Source organism: Trichoderma gamsii (genome assembly GCF_001481775.2).
Source record: "Trichoderma gamsii strain T6085 chromosome Unknown Scaffold_33.2, whole genome shotgun sequence".
Taxonomy (NCBI): domain Eukaryota; kingdom Fungi; phylum Ascomycota; class Sordariomycetes; order Hypocreales; family Hypocreaceae; genus Trichoderma; species Trichoderma gamsii.
In genome coordinates, this window is record NW_020171370.1 from 17,101 (window position 1) to 35,335 (window position 18,235).

The 18,235-nt window shown below is 47.3% G+C and overlaps 6 protein-coding genes across 6 annotated transcripts; 5 read left to right on the forward strand and 1 right to left on the reverse strand.

The window, feature by feature from the left end:
• Window positions 1-1,693: 1,693 nt before the first annotated feature.
• On the reverse strand, window positions 1,694-3,577 carry TGAM01_v208138 (hypothetical protein; the record flags this gene model as incomplete). Its single annotated transcript, XM_024550262.1, has 4 exons — window positions 1,694-2,554; window positions 2,613-2,768; window positions 2,815-3,393; window positions 3,518-3,577. The coding sequence occupies 4 exons, from the start codon at window positions 3,575-3,577 to the stop codon at window positions 1,694-1,696; spliced, it is 1,656 nt and encodes a 551-aa protein (XP_024404969.1).
• A 632-nt stretch (window positions 3,578-4,209) lies between these two features.
• On the forward strand, window positions 4,210-5,214 carry TGAM01_v208139 (hypothetical protein; the record flags this gene model as incomplete). The annotated part of the gene is made up of 2 exons (XM_018809433.1): window positions 4,210-4,490; window positions 4,548-5,214. The coding sequence occupies 2 exons, from the start codon at window positions 4,210-4,212 to the stop codon at window positions 5,212-5,214; spliced, it is 948 nt and encodes a 315-aa protein (XP_018657317.1).
• Window positions 5,215-8,427: 3,213 nt separating this feature from the next.
• Window positions 8,428-9,954, forward strand: TGAM01_v208140 (hypothetical protein; the record flags this gene model as incomplete). Its single annotated transcript, XM_018809434.1, has 1 exon — window positions 8,428-9,954. The coding sequence occupies one exon, from the start codon at window positions 8,428-8,430 to the stop codon at window positions 9,952-9,954; it is 1,527 nt and encodes a 508-aa protein (XP_018657318.1).
• A 2,017-nt stretch (window positions 9,955-11,971) lies between these two features.
• TGAM01_v208141 (hypothetical protein) lies at window positions 11,972-13,640 on the forward strand (the record flags this gene model as incomplete). The annotated part of the gene is made up of 9 exons (XM_024550263.1): window positions 11,972-12,097; window positions 12,157-12,314; window positions 12,371-12,412; window positions 12,503-12,572; window positions 12,651-12,678; window positions 12,745-12,757; window positions 12,815-12,904; window positions 12,959-13,301; window positions 13,395-13,640. 9 exons carry the CDS (start codon window positions 11,972-11,974, stop codon window positions 13,638-13,640), a joined length of 1,116 nt encoding a protein of 371 aa, XP_024404970.1.
• A 1,202-nt stretch (window positions 13,641-14,842) lies between these two features.
• On the forward strand, window positions 14,843-15,673 carry TGAM01_v208142 (alanyl-tRNA synthetase; the record flags this gene model as incomplete). Its single annotated transcript, XM_018809436.1, has 1 exon — window positions 14,843-15,673. The coding sequence occupies one exon, from the start codon at window positions 14,843-14,845 to the stop codon at window positions 15,671-15,673; it is 831 nt and encodes a 276-aa protein (XP_018657320.1).
• An 856-nt stretch (window positions 15,674-16,529) lies between these two features.
• Window positions 16,530-18,096, forward strand: TGAM01_v208143 (succinate-semialdehyde dehydrogenase; the record flags this gene model as incomplete). The annotated part of the gene is made up of 2 exons (XM_018809437.2): window positions 16,530-17,891; window positions 17,956-18,096. 2 exons carry the CDS (start codon window positions 16,530-16,532, stop codon window positions 18,094-18,096), a joined length of 1,503 nt encoding a protein of 500 aa, XP_018657321.2.
• Window positions 18,097-18,235: the final 139 nt, after the last annotated feature.

Genomic DNA, 18,235 nt, shown 5'->3' on the forward strand with positions numbered 1-18,235 from the left:
CGTAGAGCCAACGGATCATCTGAAAGCAAGTCAGCCCCCTTACCAGTATGCCTGCTCAGAACACATTAGGTAAAGATTCCCTTATTGGGAAGCCATGACGCCTTGCCGTAAACCGACATATTCATCGAGGATCTAACATCAAACCTTAACCACACTTGGGCTACGCTGTTCCATGGATGGGGTAAGCTGCGGGTCCAATATTGTGCGTGGACTCTTGCAAAACAGCTAGGTAGTCATCCATAATTTCACTCTGTATCAAGGACCGAGATCCCCAAGGAACTACTACGGAAGCTTGTTGAAAATCTTGCGTTGTCGCCTGAAGGACCCCTCACCAGAGCATTCCGTCCATCATGCACTTTGATTCGTATACTATTAGCATAGCTTTCAGGAGAAGCGTAGTTGTCACACTTTAGACGAAGTGTCAGAATTAGAAGTTTATGGCAATGCCTTGAATAGGTATATCAAGTACTCAATGTACTAATCCTTCTGTAGCGTCTGTCATACATCCTCTTAAGCTTCTAGCAGATTTGTTTGTAATCAACGACCTTTGATTAGTTATAGAAACCTCCCTTAATACATCTTCTTCAAATCAGCTGCTAATTATTTAGTATAAATTTCGCCAATTGCCAGCCGTAGCAGAATGATGATCTTAGCGGCGTTACACGTATTGATATACCTGATTAAGCATTAGTGCTTTCTCATACGAAGAAATTGCGTAATACGCTTTTCAGATTCTTGCCATTAGTACCCGGAGCTCACGCTCACTTTGCTCAGGCTTGGCGCATCTAGCAAAGGCCATGAGCAAGCCGTCTCTTCTATTACCTCTCACAGTGCTTTATGACAAATGCTTTTTAACGCTCTTCAAGGTATTCTAGCTTGTTGCTCTTTGCGGAGCTTATAGAATGGTAAGTGTGATGGCTTGAGGACAATGTGCTTGCTTTAATGCAGGTGTGCTGTCGTGAAACTTGGACCATTAAACTATGGCTTGTCGCACGTTTAGTCCAGTCACCTTGAATACGTGTAGCCCTTCCACCCTTCCCAATGGATTTCATGTAACGCTACTATTTGAAGCTAGGACATAAGCTTGATAGTTCAAAGTCTTCCCTTATCGTATCAGCCAAGATTAGTCTATCGATCTTGGTTCAATTAAGGTGACAACGTTTGTTCGCCTTATCGATGCATCCACGTTATACGAGGCTATTCTTTCAGGGGTGCAATTTTGATAAACCGTCGCTGTGAAAAGTAGTATATAGGATAAGACTCGTGTAATGCGCCCCCAAGAGCATGGTAAGTTTACCAATTTAGTAAGAAGGTCTGCCCAAAATGTTTTCCTCTGGGGACACTATATATAAAGTGCCTATTAGCTCTATACACGCCGTCTCATTATGCTAAGTAGAGTCTCTGTAGTATAGAGCAACACACGGGACAATTCCTTACCACTGGCCAACAGTCATAGACGACGATGGCTATGAATAAGACAAGCTGCCCCACCCAATGTATCAAGTAAGCTTCTCCAGTTTCAGGGCGCAAATAGGTGTTAGAGTTACTATTTTTCCTAGAAGAAGATTTGCTGCGCTTGGACCAAAGGAGGAAACATGATAGTACTCCAAGTCTATATGACCTAAAAAAAAAGTAGGAGAAGTATACTTTATTTCCAATACAATACTGAGTAGTTTATAAATGTGTAAATTTGCTATAGTTTGTAGAGTTGAGCTCGATAATCTGGCGATAAGAAAGCCCGAGACTCAACCCCATCTTGTATCAGTTTAGACATGGCCAGCGCTTGATTGATGCCCATCGAATGACCAATTTTGTCCAAACAGGCCGTAATCCATATGCGAAGTTCGCTGCCTGCGACTACCGAGTCTGCAGCAACCAAGAGAGGCCACATGATGGTGAGGCCGCCTGCTCCAGTAACTTGAAAGGACGATAAAGCGGCCTTCATATTTACCCCATGAGCAATAGATGCGCCAAGAGCAGAGACTTTCAAGTGCCCGGAGTCTTCTATTTCCATACCCAAGATGTATGGCACGCTAGCACAGATGTCTTCCACCATCTGAAGGACAGTTTGTCTGGTTTGATTTACCAAGTAGCTGCGTTGCGGGGAGCCAATGTCATCGTTTGTCAAAGTGTCCAGATCCCTGATGGTTTCGATAATAAGCTCTTGGATAATGATCCGAGCTGAGCGATAGTTGTTCCAGATGGTACTTGAGGAAATAGTATGATATATGTGATAATTATCACCCCAGAAGCCCTGTACGATAGGCTTTCCATCGAGTATTGGAACGTTTACAGTGGCGTATTCCCACAACGGAGGCACGCTGATCATTAATGAGACCAGATCCGCGTCGATCTTCAGCGCTTTGCGGATGATCTCCGTAGGTTTGACAATATAGCCATTCTTCAAGTGGGCGCAAAAGTCCGTTAATCGGTTAATCACAATAGAAAGCTGGTGCAGCACTTGTTCATCGGGATTCTGATCGAGGTGGGCATCTTCGGCTAGTTTTGTAAAAACTGATGAGCTATATCGTTCCTGGTATATTCGACTAATGCTCTATATTGGTTTCGATGAGCATGATTCTCTAAATGCCAGCTGCTTCATAAAAACTCACCACTTGAGCACGTAACTGAGTGAATAACTCCAGCCCTTCTTGCCGTGAAAGCTGCTCTGGCCCACGGACCTCAATCAACTTTGTTGCGCCATCCATGTGGTTCACCCAGCGATCGATAAATGAGCCATCAGTACACGTCATGATCTTTTTTTCTCCCTCCTGGGTTAGTCGGCAATGCATTGACATTTTGGGGCCAACTTACTTCAAATGTGCCAAGCATAACTACCGCCGCCAGTGTATCATCTGTCCTGCACATAACTGGGTCCTGTAGGGCTAGATTAGTTAAAGACAAGGCCGTGGTGTACTCCTGATGTGCCTTCCGCATAGTCTTGGGGGAAAGGCGAATATTTGATAGGGCTGCTAATGCGACGGCGTTTACTGCCGCATTAGCAGCCGAGTTTCGTGAGCTCTCCATCAGCGGTAGAAGATATGACATGTGGCCGCAGCGAGGACCTCCAGTCATGTAGTTAGCATAGAGAAAACTTCTCGCAATGTCTTGCTCAGGGTATTCAGGATTGGGCCTTGAAATGATTGAAGCTGTCTTATCAAGGCGCAGTGCTCCAGAACCGTCCGAGTCCCGAGGTTCTCTACTTGGAACTGACGGCTGAGGCTCCACAGCGCTACTCGTTGAGATAGGGCGCTTCTTGCGCGCGGGAGGTCGATATTTGCGAATAACTTCCTCACCCTGATCCTTAAACTTGATGTCTAGCAAATTTCTGTATCCGGGACAGTTGACCTCGGCTCGAGCACATTGTGTGCATGAAGGCGTCCTATAATCACACTGAAACCATGTGAATTAGTACAAAGAGTTCACTCAAACTTTCCCTTAAACAGTGACAAAAGACTAGGGTTTGTATCTCAAAATGTCACTGGCGTCTCAAACGCAAAATGCAGCCTAAACACACCTTCAGGCGGCGATGCCGGCAGCGCTCACACGCAGCACTCGGCTTGCCACAATAACCCATGATCCGTATTGAAACTACCTCTGCCCATGAACTACTAAAAGAAGAAAGTGATGCGTTGACTAGCAACACAGAGATGTTAGGTAAGTTGACAGAATAAAGAGACAGGAGGCGATGACTGTGTCAGCGCCGCCTCCCTATGTATTTAAGCAAAGCCGTTTCAGGCAACCAGCTCGGCCTACATTGCCGGGAACGGGACTAAATATCTGAAAAAGGACGACAGAGACGTATAACTCCCGCGCGGAAAGGTAACGGCTTTGAAGGTGCGTACGCGTACTGCATGCGAAGAGACTCCTGCTCGGAGAATTATCCACCAAGTCCCAGCGCCGCAATTACGTGTTGAGCTAAACCATCGCGGGAGAGCAGTTCGGCGCTAAGCATAGCCTCTGGAAGGTCTACGCAACTAACCCCTGTAAGACTGGCGACAGGAGAATGATGATTGGATGGGAATGGGCGAAACTCAGCCATTGCCTATTTGGGAAGCCTCAATGTTCCATGTCTTCTGGCTTCGAAGAGTCGAATGGTCAATTCGTGCAGTGATATATGAGGTGTGTTACCTTCATATATATAACCTGAAATCAAGCAGCGTTTGTTCTGCTTCGTCAAACTACATATCTCTGCAAATTCGCATCTCAATGGCTCACGTTACGCTGAGTGATGGCTTGGCCATCTGGCAACTCGTTTACTACGCTGTGGCTCTCATCTGCAGCATATTTGTATCTTTTCGACACGGGCTGGCACGGAGTTCCGGTTGGATCTTTCTCACGATATTCAGCATCATACGTGTCGTTGGATGCTCTGCGCAGATTGCAACGATAACTGCCACGTCGGATACTGCCGAGACGATTGCTACCATACTTGGCTTCTTGGGTCTGTCGCCGCTCTTACTGGCCACATTGGGCATTTTATCCCGAGTGTAAGTACCAAACCACTTATGCTCTTTATGAAGTCTGCATGGTTAATTGTTTTATAGATACTATTATCTCCTTAAGCGACCGTACAACATTGTTTTCAATTTATTTGTGGCAAGAATAGTCCAAATACCAGCTGTTGTCGCCCTCATCCTCTGTATTGTTGGTGCAACCTCGGCAGATACTCCAGCAGACATTATGACCCAGGATACGGTAAAGGATGGAGTGATTGTGTACCTGGTAGTCTTGATTCTCCTCATCCTGCTGACGATAGGCGCCTATATTACGCGCCGTGTCACAGAACGGCGTGGAGAGACTGCAATGCTGGTCATCATAACATTATCACTACCGTTCCTCCTTGTTCGCATAATCAACTCGCTTCTTCTCATATTCGACAAAAACTTCCAAAATTCGACAGCAGAGGGATCAACATCAGCTGTGCTCGCAGAATTTTTCATGGCAAGAATCGAGGAGATGATTGTCGTTTTCTTGTATTTGTATGCTGGCCTTACGCATCAAGCCGTGCCGGAAAAAGAGCATGGCGAACGAACTAATAAAGAAAAGCTCGCGCATCGGGCTGCGAGGGGAGATTTTGGCAACGGCAGGCTGGGGGTGATATCCCTGGCAATTGCAACTGCCAGCGCAAGCTTCAAGGGAGGCAATGATGGGCATAATCGGGATGAACAAGACACTGAAATTGGGCTGGTACAGTGCCGCACGGCAAGATAAGATTTGCGGCTACGCCCTATTGCAATTAATCTCGGGACTGCGGCAAGGATTAGAAGAGGTCAGGCAAAAACATTACTCACTGTTACTTATTTGATTCTACTTCTTACTTATTATACATAACAACATCATAGTTAATAAACCTAATATATCATCTTGATGTCCTTTCATTCGATCGGATCCATTCCCGAAAGCGGGTTTCATAACGAAAGACGAAGTCGCATAACGTAACATAGGTTAGGTTTCGAGAAGAGCTAAGCGGTGCAATATTTACTTGATGTGTCCATTAATAAGCAGCGAGCCCTGCCAAATATGGTATCCAAGTCTTGGAGCAAGACTGTGGATGTAAGTCATCTACCCTACAAAATCCACAGGAACGATGTATTCTTTTTGCTAACAAGTCTCTGATTGAGTTTCTCCATAGTTCAGATTTTTAAATCATTTCAGCTCTTATTTAGTATATGGGTAACACACAGCATGTTAGGTTTAAAAATGTGACTGGAGCACCTTTCTACTTGTCAATAAAGTCGAGATGGCTACGGCCTCAGAGAAATTTATGTTGGATTCAAGAGAGTATGCTATTTGGTGGTATTCTTTTGACCATAGGAATGAACTTATTGAGAGTTTTCGATCGAGTGCGTGGTCGAGAATATACGAGTCATCTGTGTCTCGCGGAACATAATAAGGTATGCGCAAAGTCCATGAAAAACCTCAAAATCTGTATTACCTCAGTAACCTAGCCGGTGGAGTTTTTCATGTCCCTTTAATTCCATGTCCTAGCAGAAGAGTAGTGATACTTTGTTAAGATATGTATAGTTCTAATGCCCAGTTCACAAGGTAACACCCGTAGGCACCACGATCTCTGGAAATGGTTATTCAAGATGACAGACATGACATGGCTTTGGACTCCGTAAGTGGCGGTGGGATATGTAGGTTGATTCAACGGCTTCCGCATCATATATGGCGTTTCGTGGTCCGAGCTCTTCTTCTTGGCGTATGAACTTCCTCTTTAGTCGAATCAGATATACTATTCGATATTGAAGAGCAAGAAGGGATAATTTGTGCATTTGTTTACTGAACAACATAGCTACTTGCAAGGCTATATTTGTACGCCCCGTGTCAGACAAACGGACTTTTGAGTAGCTGCAGATCCCTACAGCTCCGTTTATAGTGATTGGCTAGGATTCTCATCCTGCGCCTAGGGTAGCACCCCCTGTTCCAAAGAGGCGATGCCAGTACCGGTCCAGAACATATCATGGAACTTTATATGCGTACGGATATGCTTCCGGAAATGAGATATGACTTGCCCTACAGCCACGGCTTGCTGATCCGGTTGATCATGCCGGACAAACTATTTGTATACGGAGTGTGTCGGTGCATTGTTGTATTATTCCGGAAGTCCTACCGGCCCATATCCGCTCCATGGTTATTTGTACGGCGGCACCTATAGGTGTTGGCCGGAAGATGAATGGCGTGCAAAAGTACTAGAATTTGCAGCTGAATCTTGATTCAATTCATGTTATTGGCAACTTTATGGCAAGGATAAATTCTCCGGACGAACTCCTAGTGTAAGGAGTAGTCCGTCGCAAATTCACGCAAGCCACCGTCAGCTTGCATATAATAGAGCATCTTCCTATCCTCATGAATTATCGCCACCATTATGAATACAAAATATTATTAGCCACAACGGCTTCTGAGGAAAAATCAGTAGGTAGTCTTAAATTAACGTCGGTGTAACGGGATTATTAATCGCGTATGTAATGTAAGCGCAACGGCCCTTGCCGCTGCGACTTGTTGCTTATGACAAGGTTATTATGTGGGCGTTCAGTAATAGGTAATTAAAAGCGACCGAGATTCAGTGGTTGCCTGATGCCTCTTCAATGGGCAGAAACTATAGGAATCTTGCATTTGAATATCGTCAACTTGAATAGAAGACGACGAGTTTTGTTTGCTTTCCCGCTGCCTTTGATTGGCATTTTTCTAAATCCGTACAAGTCCAGGCCGACTGGTGTCAAAATTTACAGAAATGCTTCCAGTGGTTACGCTAGGAACTGCCGCCCTATTTAGACCCAAAGGTGCCGACGTCCCTTTTTCCAGTTGTGCCGAGTACTGACCCGATGGACTCCACATGGCGCTGGACGACTATTGTCCGCGGGCCCCTTTGTTTTCTCCAGAGCATCGGAATCTCCTCAGAAGCAGGCATTACGTTGGATCTCCCGCTCATTGTATCCCTGTTGGCGGATAGACAACTACACGTGGAGAAACTATAGAACATTCGTCTCCCCAACAAACAAGCTGGATTTTGCACTTGATATGTGATCTTTGGGAAACTACCTCTCTCTGCCTAGCATAGAATACCTCCTGGGCTTTAGTTTCTACGTCACGTTGTTCATAGGCATCGCAACACTAGCAATACTAACACGCCCGCTAGTTAGAATTGCCAAGCCTAGGGCTTACGGCGTCATTCCCGTTGCGGAACCGGCCCAGGAGAATATGTGGTGTACTCTGCAGATCACTTTAACTTGGCTCTCTAGAGCAGGTACGAGATGTAGTCGTGTAAGAAAGTGGACTCTACTATGGAGCAGAGTTGCTCTGGTGAGCCCAGGTCCGAAGAACTGGGTATGCCAAGATGTCCAGGTTGCCAAGGGGCTCGAGCTTCTAGTGCTCAAGTAAGAGCGATAACATGACGATGCCTCCGGGGATATCGATGTTAAGCAACTACGTCCTCCTAAATGATCCTCTTTGTGCTATCTAGGAGTATACCTAACAAATAAAACATCAAGCATCCAAATTCCAGACTTATACTAATAGCAACTTGTCCTTGTAGTTACTCGTGTGTTGTGTGTTCTTAGAAGACGAACTATATAGATAATGATAGAACGCCATGGGCAGCTAGTCCACCGTACCCCCAAGACAGTATTCCCGGAATAGAATAGATACTATCGTAGATACTATAACACACTTGAACCATGCTCACGTAGAGGCTAGAGCTGTAAGGAGGTGCGAACAACCTTGTTCGAACCCATATCAGCCAAGACCCTGTACGGAGTGGCAAGGGGGAATTTTTCCATAGTTGATGATGCAAGGGAACGCCAAGTAGTCGACCAGTATAAAGAGAGCCGCTGATCTTTGCTTCTTTGCCGTTCATCAGAGACAAGCAGCAGCAGCAACAGAAACAAGCTCATCTACACTTGAGACTCACAGCCTCAAAGCAAAATGCATTTATCTTCAACAGTCCTGATGGCTGCCGCTGGAGCGGTGGCCCAGTCAACTGTTGACCTCTCCGATCTCCCGGCTTTCTTGAAGTCCAGCTCAAGTACTAACTGGCCAACCCTTCTATCCATTGGCCAGCAGATCTGGAACGACCCAGAGGTTGGCCTTGACGAAACTCATGCACACGACCGCATCGTCAACTACCTTTCTTCACTCTCAGGCTGGACGGTGTCAGGATCGGCTTACGCTAGCAATGGTCTCCCTACAGCTTTTCGAGCCGAGTTCGATAACAGACCATCCGGCTTCACAGGCACTCTGCCCACTGTCGGTTTCTTGGCCGAGTACGATGCCCTGGTCGGCATTGGCCATGCTTGTGGTCACAACCTCATTGCCCTCAATGGTATCTCAGCGGCCACATTTGCCAGTGAAGCATTGGTACACTACGGCATCCCTGGCCGCGTGATCATCGTCGGAACCCCCGACGAAGAGAACGCAGCAGGCAAGTTCAAGCTCAACAACTTGGACGCCTTTGCTGATTCAGATGTTTGGCTGATGGCACATCCTACGACAACGAGCGCTATCCAGCCCATGAACGCCCGTCTCAACTACTTTACCTCTTTCGTGGGCAGCACACACTCTGAGGCGGTTGCAAAGGCCTACAACGCGATGAGTATTGTACAGAATCTGACTGGGCTGCCGGGAACTAGCTCAAGCGCCGTTAGCATTGAGAATGTTGGCGTCTATGCAACCAATATTGTGCAGACCGTCATCGATCTTGGCGTGGCTGGCCTGAGTCTCGCGACAGTTAACAGCACCGTTGCCAAGCTTCTCGATTCGACTTATCCCAACGTCACCTTCACAGCTACTACCGATGCCAACGGCGTAGCTATTACGATGAATGGCCCCGGTGGCCATGCTTCAGATGCCACCAAGGGCCCCTTGGTGCTGTCTATCAACACATACAACGCTCTCAAGAACACGCCCGGAGTCTCCTTTTACCTGCCCAGCAACACATCCATCAGTGAGCTCGATATCACGATTGACATGCGCACACGCTACACCACCGACCTGAACTCCGTGGCCAACTTTGTCAGCGCTGCTCTCGGCACCCTCCCTAAGAGCGTCTCTCACGATGTCCAGTACCCATCTCTGGAGGTCGATCCCTACCTCGGACAGGCTTTTATCGACTTGACCGAGACACCTGATTACCAATTGGGCAACTTTCCATCCAGCACATTTGCTCCCGCCTCGACAGATGCCTCGTGGGTGCAGGATCCTGTGATTGACTCTGTCACACACAAACTGACCAGCGCGGCCAAGGCGGTGCTTCACGCAAACTACGGCATCTGCCCCAACGCATCTGGAGCTGGCTGCGCATTTAACCACGAGCCTCTGTTCAAAAATTTGGCTAATACGGCTTTGGCGTACTCGCAGACCGAGATTGTGGCCAGAGCAGAGGCCCAGATTGCCGTGCAGCTGCTGGCCGATCCATCCGAGATGGCCAAGGCGACAGCGATTTTGTCGAAATAGACAGGCTAGAAGAGGAGATGTAAGACAAGTAATAGTTGAAGACGTCTAGAAGAGACACAGGGCCAGAAAATGAGCTACGAAGCGGATGATAGAATGTAATGTAGTACCTAATAGATGACGCACCCTCAAACAATAGAGAACCACCGAGGCTACCGGCATGGTGTACCATTTAAAAAGATTTGCACATTTTTTTCCCTCGTAGAATCAATGTAACCTATGGGATTCTGCTTATTGTTTATTAATCCAGAATAGAGGAAAAGGCCGACGGACGTGGAGTTGCGGATGAGGCATAGTCGGTGTGCGGCTTCGATTGAACCTGAATAAACTACAAAATATCTTACTTACTTTATTTATTATCTATAAATTAGCTGCGCAGCTGATAAAATCGATCGCGTACCAATACATAGGTTTGCCCTGAATTCGTCGGAATCACTTTGAGACACTGTATTTTTGTTCGTGTTGTGGTAGTTGCTTGAAACGGTTAGCTAAACGACAACACGAGAAGTTTGCATCATTTCTCGCAATTAAACAACGGTTTGGCTGTAGAATTTCGGACAGGCGGAATTGCAGCAAGCCGTGGTGTTGCCTTTCTGTGAGTTGCCGCGCGCATCTCGACTATCTGAACTATTACTGCAATTGATTACTTACTATAAGTTATCAATAACGAATCCGCCGCATCCGTCGCCGGCTCTTTCGCCAACAGATTTCTAGTGTTAATGCTAGGGGTGTTTCTATACCCATCACAACGTGCTGTAAACCCAGAAGTGGGACTTGCTCTAGAAGCTGGAGACCTGACGAGGGTCGTCATGTTGCAGCGTTACATGCAGCGTGGATGCTAGCCAGCTTGCAGGTCTGCAGTTCGGAGAAAAACTTGCCGGGGAAATTTAGCTGAGCCTTGTAGCGATGTCTGGTTACATTTTGCTTCCTTATGCCCTGTCTAGCGATTGTCAAGTGTCAATGGGCTGAACTCAAGCGCCTCGGTCGGAGATCGCCCGGCAGCCCACAACAAGCTTGGCCTCTTGTATCTCTCCTTATTTTAGTCCCCGGGAATTACGTCTGCTAAAGAGCAGAGACCCAGAAATTAAATCCGCGAACTGTCCATCCCGAAGCAAATGCACGACCACGGGCCGCGAGGGAAGACCAGCATCAGGCAGCTTAGACTCTCCTTAGTTTGCGGAAAACTCGTCGATAACCGCGTAACAACGACAATGCGGAGCAAGGCCCCTTTGCTTCCTGTAGCTAAATTGCACTATGTCCAGGCTAATAGCGTTGCCAGCCAACAATAGGCGGAGAAGCCTTTGTCTCTTCTCCACACACTCCCGGCCCCAGCGCCTAATCCCTCCCTCGCGTGCGCTCCTGATTTGGCTTCAGCTTTTTTCTCATCTGCTTCTAGACGACCTGACGTTGCGTTGCATACATATGTAGGAGGTGGCATGAACAACCGACTTTTGGCCGACTCAATCTGATAAATGACACGCGAATGCGAATGACTGTTGCGAGCATCCTGCGGGCATCCAGAACTTTCTTAGCGACGGCAGAGCTGAAGCAACCAAGCAGGCCACAGACGCACCAGCTGTTTAGCTCATTGAATCGTACGTTTAGGCAGGGCGCCCGCGACTTTTCTACTCGCAGACAAAGCGACGCATGATTGTGCGACAAGGCGAACGCAGCTGCAAGTAACTGCATGTGCTTACTCAATCATTTGCTCATCCGCATGACATTGAGAAGGGCGATTGGAGGACATACAAGCTGCTGAGCTGCGGAACTCCAACATCCGATTTCATCATTTGCAACGAAGCTTGCCCAAGCACCGTGCTCCCCTAATAGCGACTCCCACAATTGAGCCTGGGACAAGTAATTAACTAAACAAATTGAGAGACGAGAGGGAAGGGCAGAGAGAAAGAGAAATAGAAAGGAAAAAGAGAAAAGACTTGAAGAGACGACAAAGGAAATAGAAGAGCTAGGGGCGGTATCTTAAAAAGGCGCACGCACTGCGTTGTTTCGCTGCCGAGCAATCATGGCAAAGTCGCCCAAGTCTCCCAAATCGCCTGTCTCGCCTACGCAGGGGGTATCAATAGAGGGCAGTCAGCAACAGCAAGCAGCGCCCTCGGACGGCATCCTCCCAGCTGCGCACTGGCAAGAGGTTGGTGCATCTCATACGCTTCGGCAGCATCTGCTTCAGGTGAATACTCACGCAAACAGGTTGCCGAACAAGAAGGCGACGATTACGACGATGATGGCGACTCTGCCCTTGGTTCAGATGCGGACAGCTCAACCGCGTCGATAACTTCGACTATCCTGCAGTATAGAGAGATTAATGGACGCAGATTTCACAGCGAAATGGGCTCTGTTCAGTATTGGTGAGCCACCAGTCGGTTTGGCGACTTGCAGGCAGCGGATTGACCAAGAGCAACAGGCAGTCCAACGATGAGGCAGCTAGCGAATCACTTGATATCAAGTAAGTTTAACGACCCAAATCAATATTATTATTGACAATAAAGATTTCTGGTCAAAGATATTTGGATAATAGCTAATTGATACGCTGCAGCCACCATGCTATTTGCATGGCAATGAGAGATAGGCTGTATCTAGCTCCCCTCGAAAAAGACAAGATTAAAGTCAGTACTGCCCAGCGTTTGATATGCTCGCAGGCGCAAATTGCATGACAATACTGACATCATATGTCTCGCAACTAGAGAGCACTTGATGTAGGCACTGGAACAGGTTAGCATTCGCTCATAACAAGTGTTCTCTCATCTTTCATAAAGCTAATCCCTTTTTTTCACACAGGCATATGGGCTATGTGAGCACTTGATGCCCTTCGGATAATCTTAGCAGAATGGATACTGACGTCTTACAGCGACTTTGCCGATGAATTTCCCGATGCTCAAGTCATAGGCACAGACATTTCTCCAATTCAGCCGACTTGGGTGCCTGCGAATCTCCAGTTGTGAGTTTACTAAACGTGCTTTATTTTGGATTCACTAACAATCAATGGAAATAGTGAGATTGAAGACTGTACTCAAGACTGGACATTTCGCAGCGAGCATTTTGACTATGTCCACATAAGATGGCTCCTGGGCAGCATTCAAGACTGGGACGCCCTGATGCGACAAGCATATCGCGTGCTGCGCCCGGGCGCATATTTTGAGATATTGGAGCCGTCAGCCATCATTACGAGCGATGATGGGACTGTGACAGAGACAAGCGCCTTGGGACAATGGGGCAAGTTTTTTATCAACGGTGGTAAACAGATTGGAAGGAGTTTCACTGTGGTTGAAGACGAGACACAGAGAAAATCGATGGAGGCGGCTGGTTTTGTCGATATTCAGGAATTTAATTACAAGGTGAGTTTTTGGCTTCGAAGTGACATGCCATTTTTTTCCCCCCTAGGACAAAATTTTGCAAAATGATTCACTCTAACAATCTTTGCTCTGCAGATGCCAATAGGAGGTTGGGCCAGAGACCCCAAGATGAAGGAACTCGGCCAGTTTGCGCAACTAGTCATTGAAAAGGACACTGAGGGCTACATTGTTTTCATGGCAAACACACTCGGATGGACTCGAGAAGAAATCTTGGTTTACATCAGCCTGCTGCGGCGGGAAATCCGGTCGAACAACTCTCATGCATATTACAAGTTCAAGGCGGTTTACGGAAGGAAGCCACTCAATGAAGAGAAGAATTAACGTTTTTCTCTCTCTTCGTGCTTAGTTGTATTCGGTTGCAGGCAAGTCTTTTCATTATTTACGAGCTGGTATTGTCGCATATTCCTGTGCTATTTCGTGACCAAAATGCGTCAGCAACGCTGGGCTTTTTCATGTTTTCATATCATACCTTAATATAATATAATATTATCAAACAATCTTCGAATGTTTGGGGTAATTATTCGCCTAAGTAATGCCGAAACAGCGATTATGATGGCACATGAGGCATAGGGTATGACTTATCTCCCCTTTAATTCTGCGCTGATATGTCAAAACAGCAGTCAAGTCCAGCACTACGGATTCCCACATCGGCTGGTCATTTACTGTTGAAGTATATTCTTCTGTTTGGATTCATAAACTCAAGATACCATTGTTTGAGCTTATGCATGCGTGCTTCTTCTCTGTGTCTCAACAGTAATGCAGACGGTAATGCGTGAGGTTAATAAAAGATGAGGGAGTTTATATCAATTAACATAATTTGTTAAGAACTCAGAAATAATATAAAATATTAAAGTAATCATGTAAAGCTGTCGACGGCATGAGTACCTTCTTGAACTGTGAGCGAGACATGCCTTACAGTTAGGATGATCATGATAGAGTCATAGCTGGGAGCTCCACGCTTTTCATCAGACTTCACATTTTCCTCATGGTCATTTCTTATTTCTTCACACATACGTTTGTCATTTTGCTTTGACGCCAACGTCTCTAGTAATAAAAAAAATCAGTATATGGCCGCGGATTGCACCTGTTGTCTTATTCTCAGCGAGGGCCGCATAGTAAGCCCATTGATCTAGCTGGTTTAAGCCACCAACCCAACCTGCCAGCAGAAGCTTAAGGTGAAGAATTTAAAAGAATAATTTGGCATTTTGAATTGACATTTTGATGGTTTACTGTCCTTTTTCATATTATTATCTCGTCGGCTAAACAACAAGACGTTCCTATCTAACTTCAGCAAGCCAGGACCATGACTCAGAAACCGCTGTAAATTCATGACAAATAGGGCGCGCAAGCCCCACACTAAAATCGACAACAAAAGCGGGAATGCCTTATCGAAGCAACGAAACGCTCATATTAATGGCATGTCGACGCTGAGTTACAGTGCTGCGAATAGCGTTTAGCGACATATCTCTATAATCCACAATAGGCGTTGGGAAGAGACGACAACTTGGCAATAAGCACCCATCATGGCCTCTGAACAGACATCCGGGACCATCTTGACCTTTCACCACGACGGAAAATTGCTCAATCTGCAGACTCAAGTGGTCTCAATACGGCCGTTTTCCGATCTAGAGGAGCAGAACCGCGCCATTTTCAAGGACGGTGGGGATGACGACTATGTCGTCGTAACCAAGGAGACCATCTTCCACCCTCAGGGCGGTGGCCAGCCCTCAGATGAGGGATCAATCACATCTGTTGCGTCTCCTGCTGTCTCCATCAACATCAGGGCAGCACGCATGGACGTTGTCAACGACGGGCTGGTGCTGCATCTCGGCCGTTTCAAAGACTCAACAGCGACAACACTTCAGCCCGGCGATGTTGTTGAGCAGTCCATCGATGCAGAGAAGCGCCTCCTCTACTCAAGACTGCATACTGCCGGTCACGTCCTCGGATCAGCAGTAAGACATCTCCTGGAGAAGGAGATTGAGGGCTTCGATGAACTCAAAGCATCTCATTTCCCCGACAGCGCCGCCTGCGAGTTCCGTGGCCTCATTGAGGGCAAATGGAAGCAGCCGATCCAGGAGCGCGTAGACGACTATCTGCGCCGCGCAATGCCTGTGGAGATTGACTTCTGGACGGAAGACGATTTCAAGAGAGAAGGCCTAGAGCGGTTGATCCCGGACCGAAGCTTGTTGCCCCCAGGAGAGACCAAGTTCCGCGTTGTGCGCATCGTAGGCGCTGAAGTGTATCCCTGTGGCGGAACGCACGTCGACACGACTGATCTGTGCGGCGCAACAACTGTGAAGAAGATCGGAAGAAGTAAAGGTATCAGCCGGGTCAGCTACACAGTCGCATGAGGGGTGGTAGGACAGATTGGTCGACGTACGGGGCTGTGACATGGATGTCTCAGCCATGTAAATGGTCGTACATGACATATCGCAGCGGATAGATGCATAGATTGGCAAGTGGATAGACTTTCTTAGACTTGGAGATGGAAGAATGAAACAAGGACTTGTGGGCATACCGCAACGAGCCGCTGCCAACCGTCACGAAATAGTTCTTCTTATCCTGTGATCCAAAAGGTGGCGTTGAGGAAAAGTTGGCCGATCTGAATGCAATCTCCGACCTCGCTGAAGCCAAAAGTTTTCGAGAATACGATGATCTAGCGTTTATAGATCATCTCCATCATCTCAGTCTACAGGAGAAGATAACCTTCCAGATGAAAAGTTGCCTAATACGGTTTACTTGCGCCCCTGTGATAATTCGGCAAGAGCCCGTGAAGCTAATGAAGCCATCGCCAGCCGCAAAAATAGCCCCGGCGCTCGGAAAGATGGCGATAGATTCCCTTCTTGTTACGGCGTAGCTGGTGGCTTATGCAACGGGAAGCCACCCGGAGGGGGAGTTTTCGAAGATTGAAAAACGTTCGACCCGCACTGTTAGAATCAACTTGGCGTGTTCCACCGCACTGTTTGGACGGACGTGGAGTGTTCCACTGGCCTCCGCATTATCCCCGCAGAATGACATCGGACCTGATATTTCAGGTTTGGGGCAAAGGTTGAGTGCTGGAAATGACAAAGAGCGTAGAAGCAGACGAGTAAAAACAATTAGAAAGATACGGAAGGTGACTTAAAACGAAAAACCATTGTTTTACACATCAACTTCTCTAGTCATACTCATAACTCTATCAATTGTTTTTCACTGCAGTTACCAACCATGGGCAGCAGTGAGCTTCCCTTTACTTTGGCCAACGCAAGCCTCGGCGATCTAGACTGTGTCGTTGATGGGCAGACGGTAGTCGCCAAATCAGGCAAACGCTTCGATGTCATTGACCCTGGAACTGGTAAATCTTGGGCATCGTGCCCAGACTGCCGGGAAGAAGACGTCGACGTCGCAGTCCAGTCATCACATCGGGCCTTTCAAGAATACTCCAAATGGACTCCCAGACAAAGAGCCCAGACGCTGTTGAAGTGGCATCAAGAAATTGTCGCCGCGCGGGATGACCTCGCCAAGATCTTGGTCTACGAAACTGGCAAACCTCTCGCAGAAGCTTATGGCGAGATCGACTACGGCACCACCTTTACCTGGTGGTTTGTAGGCGAAGCAGAGCGCATTCAGGGAGCCTCAATCGTCAACGCCGTCCCTGGCCGACGAGCAATCACAATCAAGCAGCCTATTGGAGTTGTCGCCGCTCTTGTGCCTTGGAACTTTCCTATTGCTCTGATTCTCAGAAAGGCGAGCGGAGCCCTTGCTGCAGGCTGCACCATGGTTGTCAAGCCCTCGCCCGAGACACCAATCACAGCTCTCGCAGTGGCACGATTGGCATTGAAGGCTGGTTTCCCTCCAGGTGCACTTAATGTCCTGACGACGAGCCTTGATGGGACGCCGGAATTGGCAGAAGCGCTTTGTCTCCATCCGCTCGTGAAAAAGGTGACTTTCACTGGCAGCACAAGGGTTGGAAAGATTATAACGAGTCATTGTGCGAAGAACCTGAAAAAGGCGTTGGTGGAACTTGGAGGAAACTGCCCTTTTATTGTTTTTGATGATGCCAATCTCGACCAAGCGATGCAGCATTTCATACCACTCAAGTGGCGTCACGCAGGCCAGGCTTGTGTTTCCTCAAATAGAGTCTACGTTCAGCGAGGAGTCTATGACAAGTTTGTCGATGCAGTCATAAAGGCCGTATCTGAACTGAAGATTGGTCACGGAATGACAGAGGGCACCACTCTTGGTCCAGTCACGACACCAAGAAGTCTCGACAGAGCCGAAGACATGGCCAAGGATGCTATTTCCAAGGGAGCAAAGATGGTAGTTGGCACGGGGCTCAGAGATCAATCGGCAAATGGAGGCGGTTACTTCATGAAGCCTACAATCTTGACAAACGTCACCGATGATATGCTCATGAGTCAGGATGAGATATTTGCGCCTCTGTTGGGAATTTCGGTGTTTGACACAGAGGAGGAAGTCATTCAAAGGGCCAACAATACGGCCATGGGACTGACTAGCTATGCTTTTACAAAGAATGTGGACAGGCTTTGGAGGCTTTTTGAACGGCTAGAGGCTGGTATGATTGGTCTGGTAAGTCAAAGTTACATGATTCATTTTACAAGGAAAACTTTACTGATGCAAGCTCGGTGTTTAGAATACGGGCACCAACTCTTGTGCCGAATCACCATTTGGAGGTATTAAGGAAAGCGGATCCGGAAAGGAGAGTGGAAAGGACGTGGCTGTAGACGAGTACATGGTCACAAAGACAGGAACCTTTACTTTTGAAGGCTTGTAAATTTAGCTAAGTTTGGACTTTCAAGATAGTGTTTCCAAATTTGAGATTGCTTGTGCGCTATCAAGCCTGCTATTTTTTATGTACGCATAGTCCTACCTGATGGCTAAAAAAATGGTGTAGTAATTCGTCGTAAAATCCA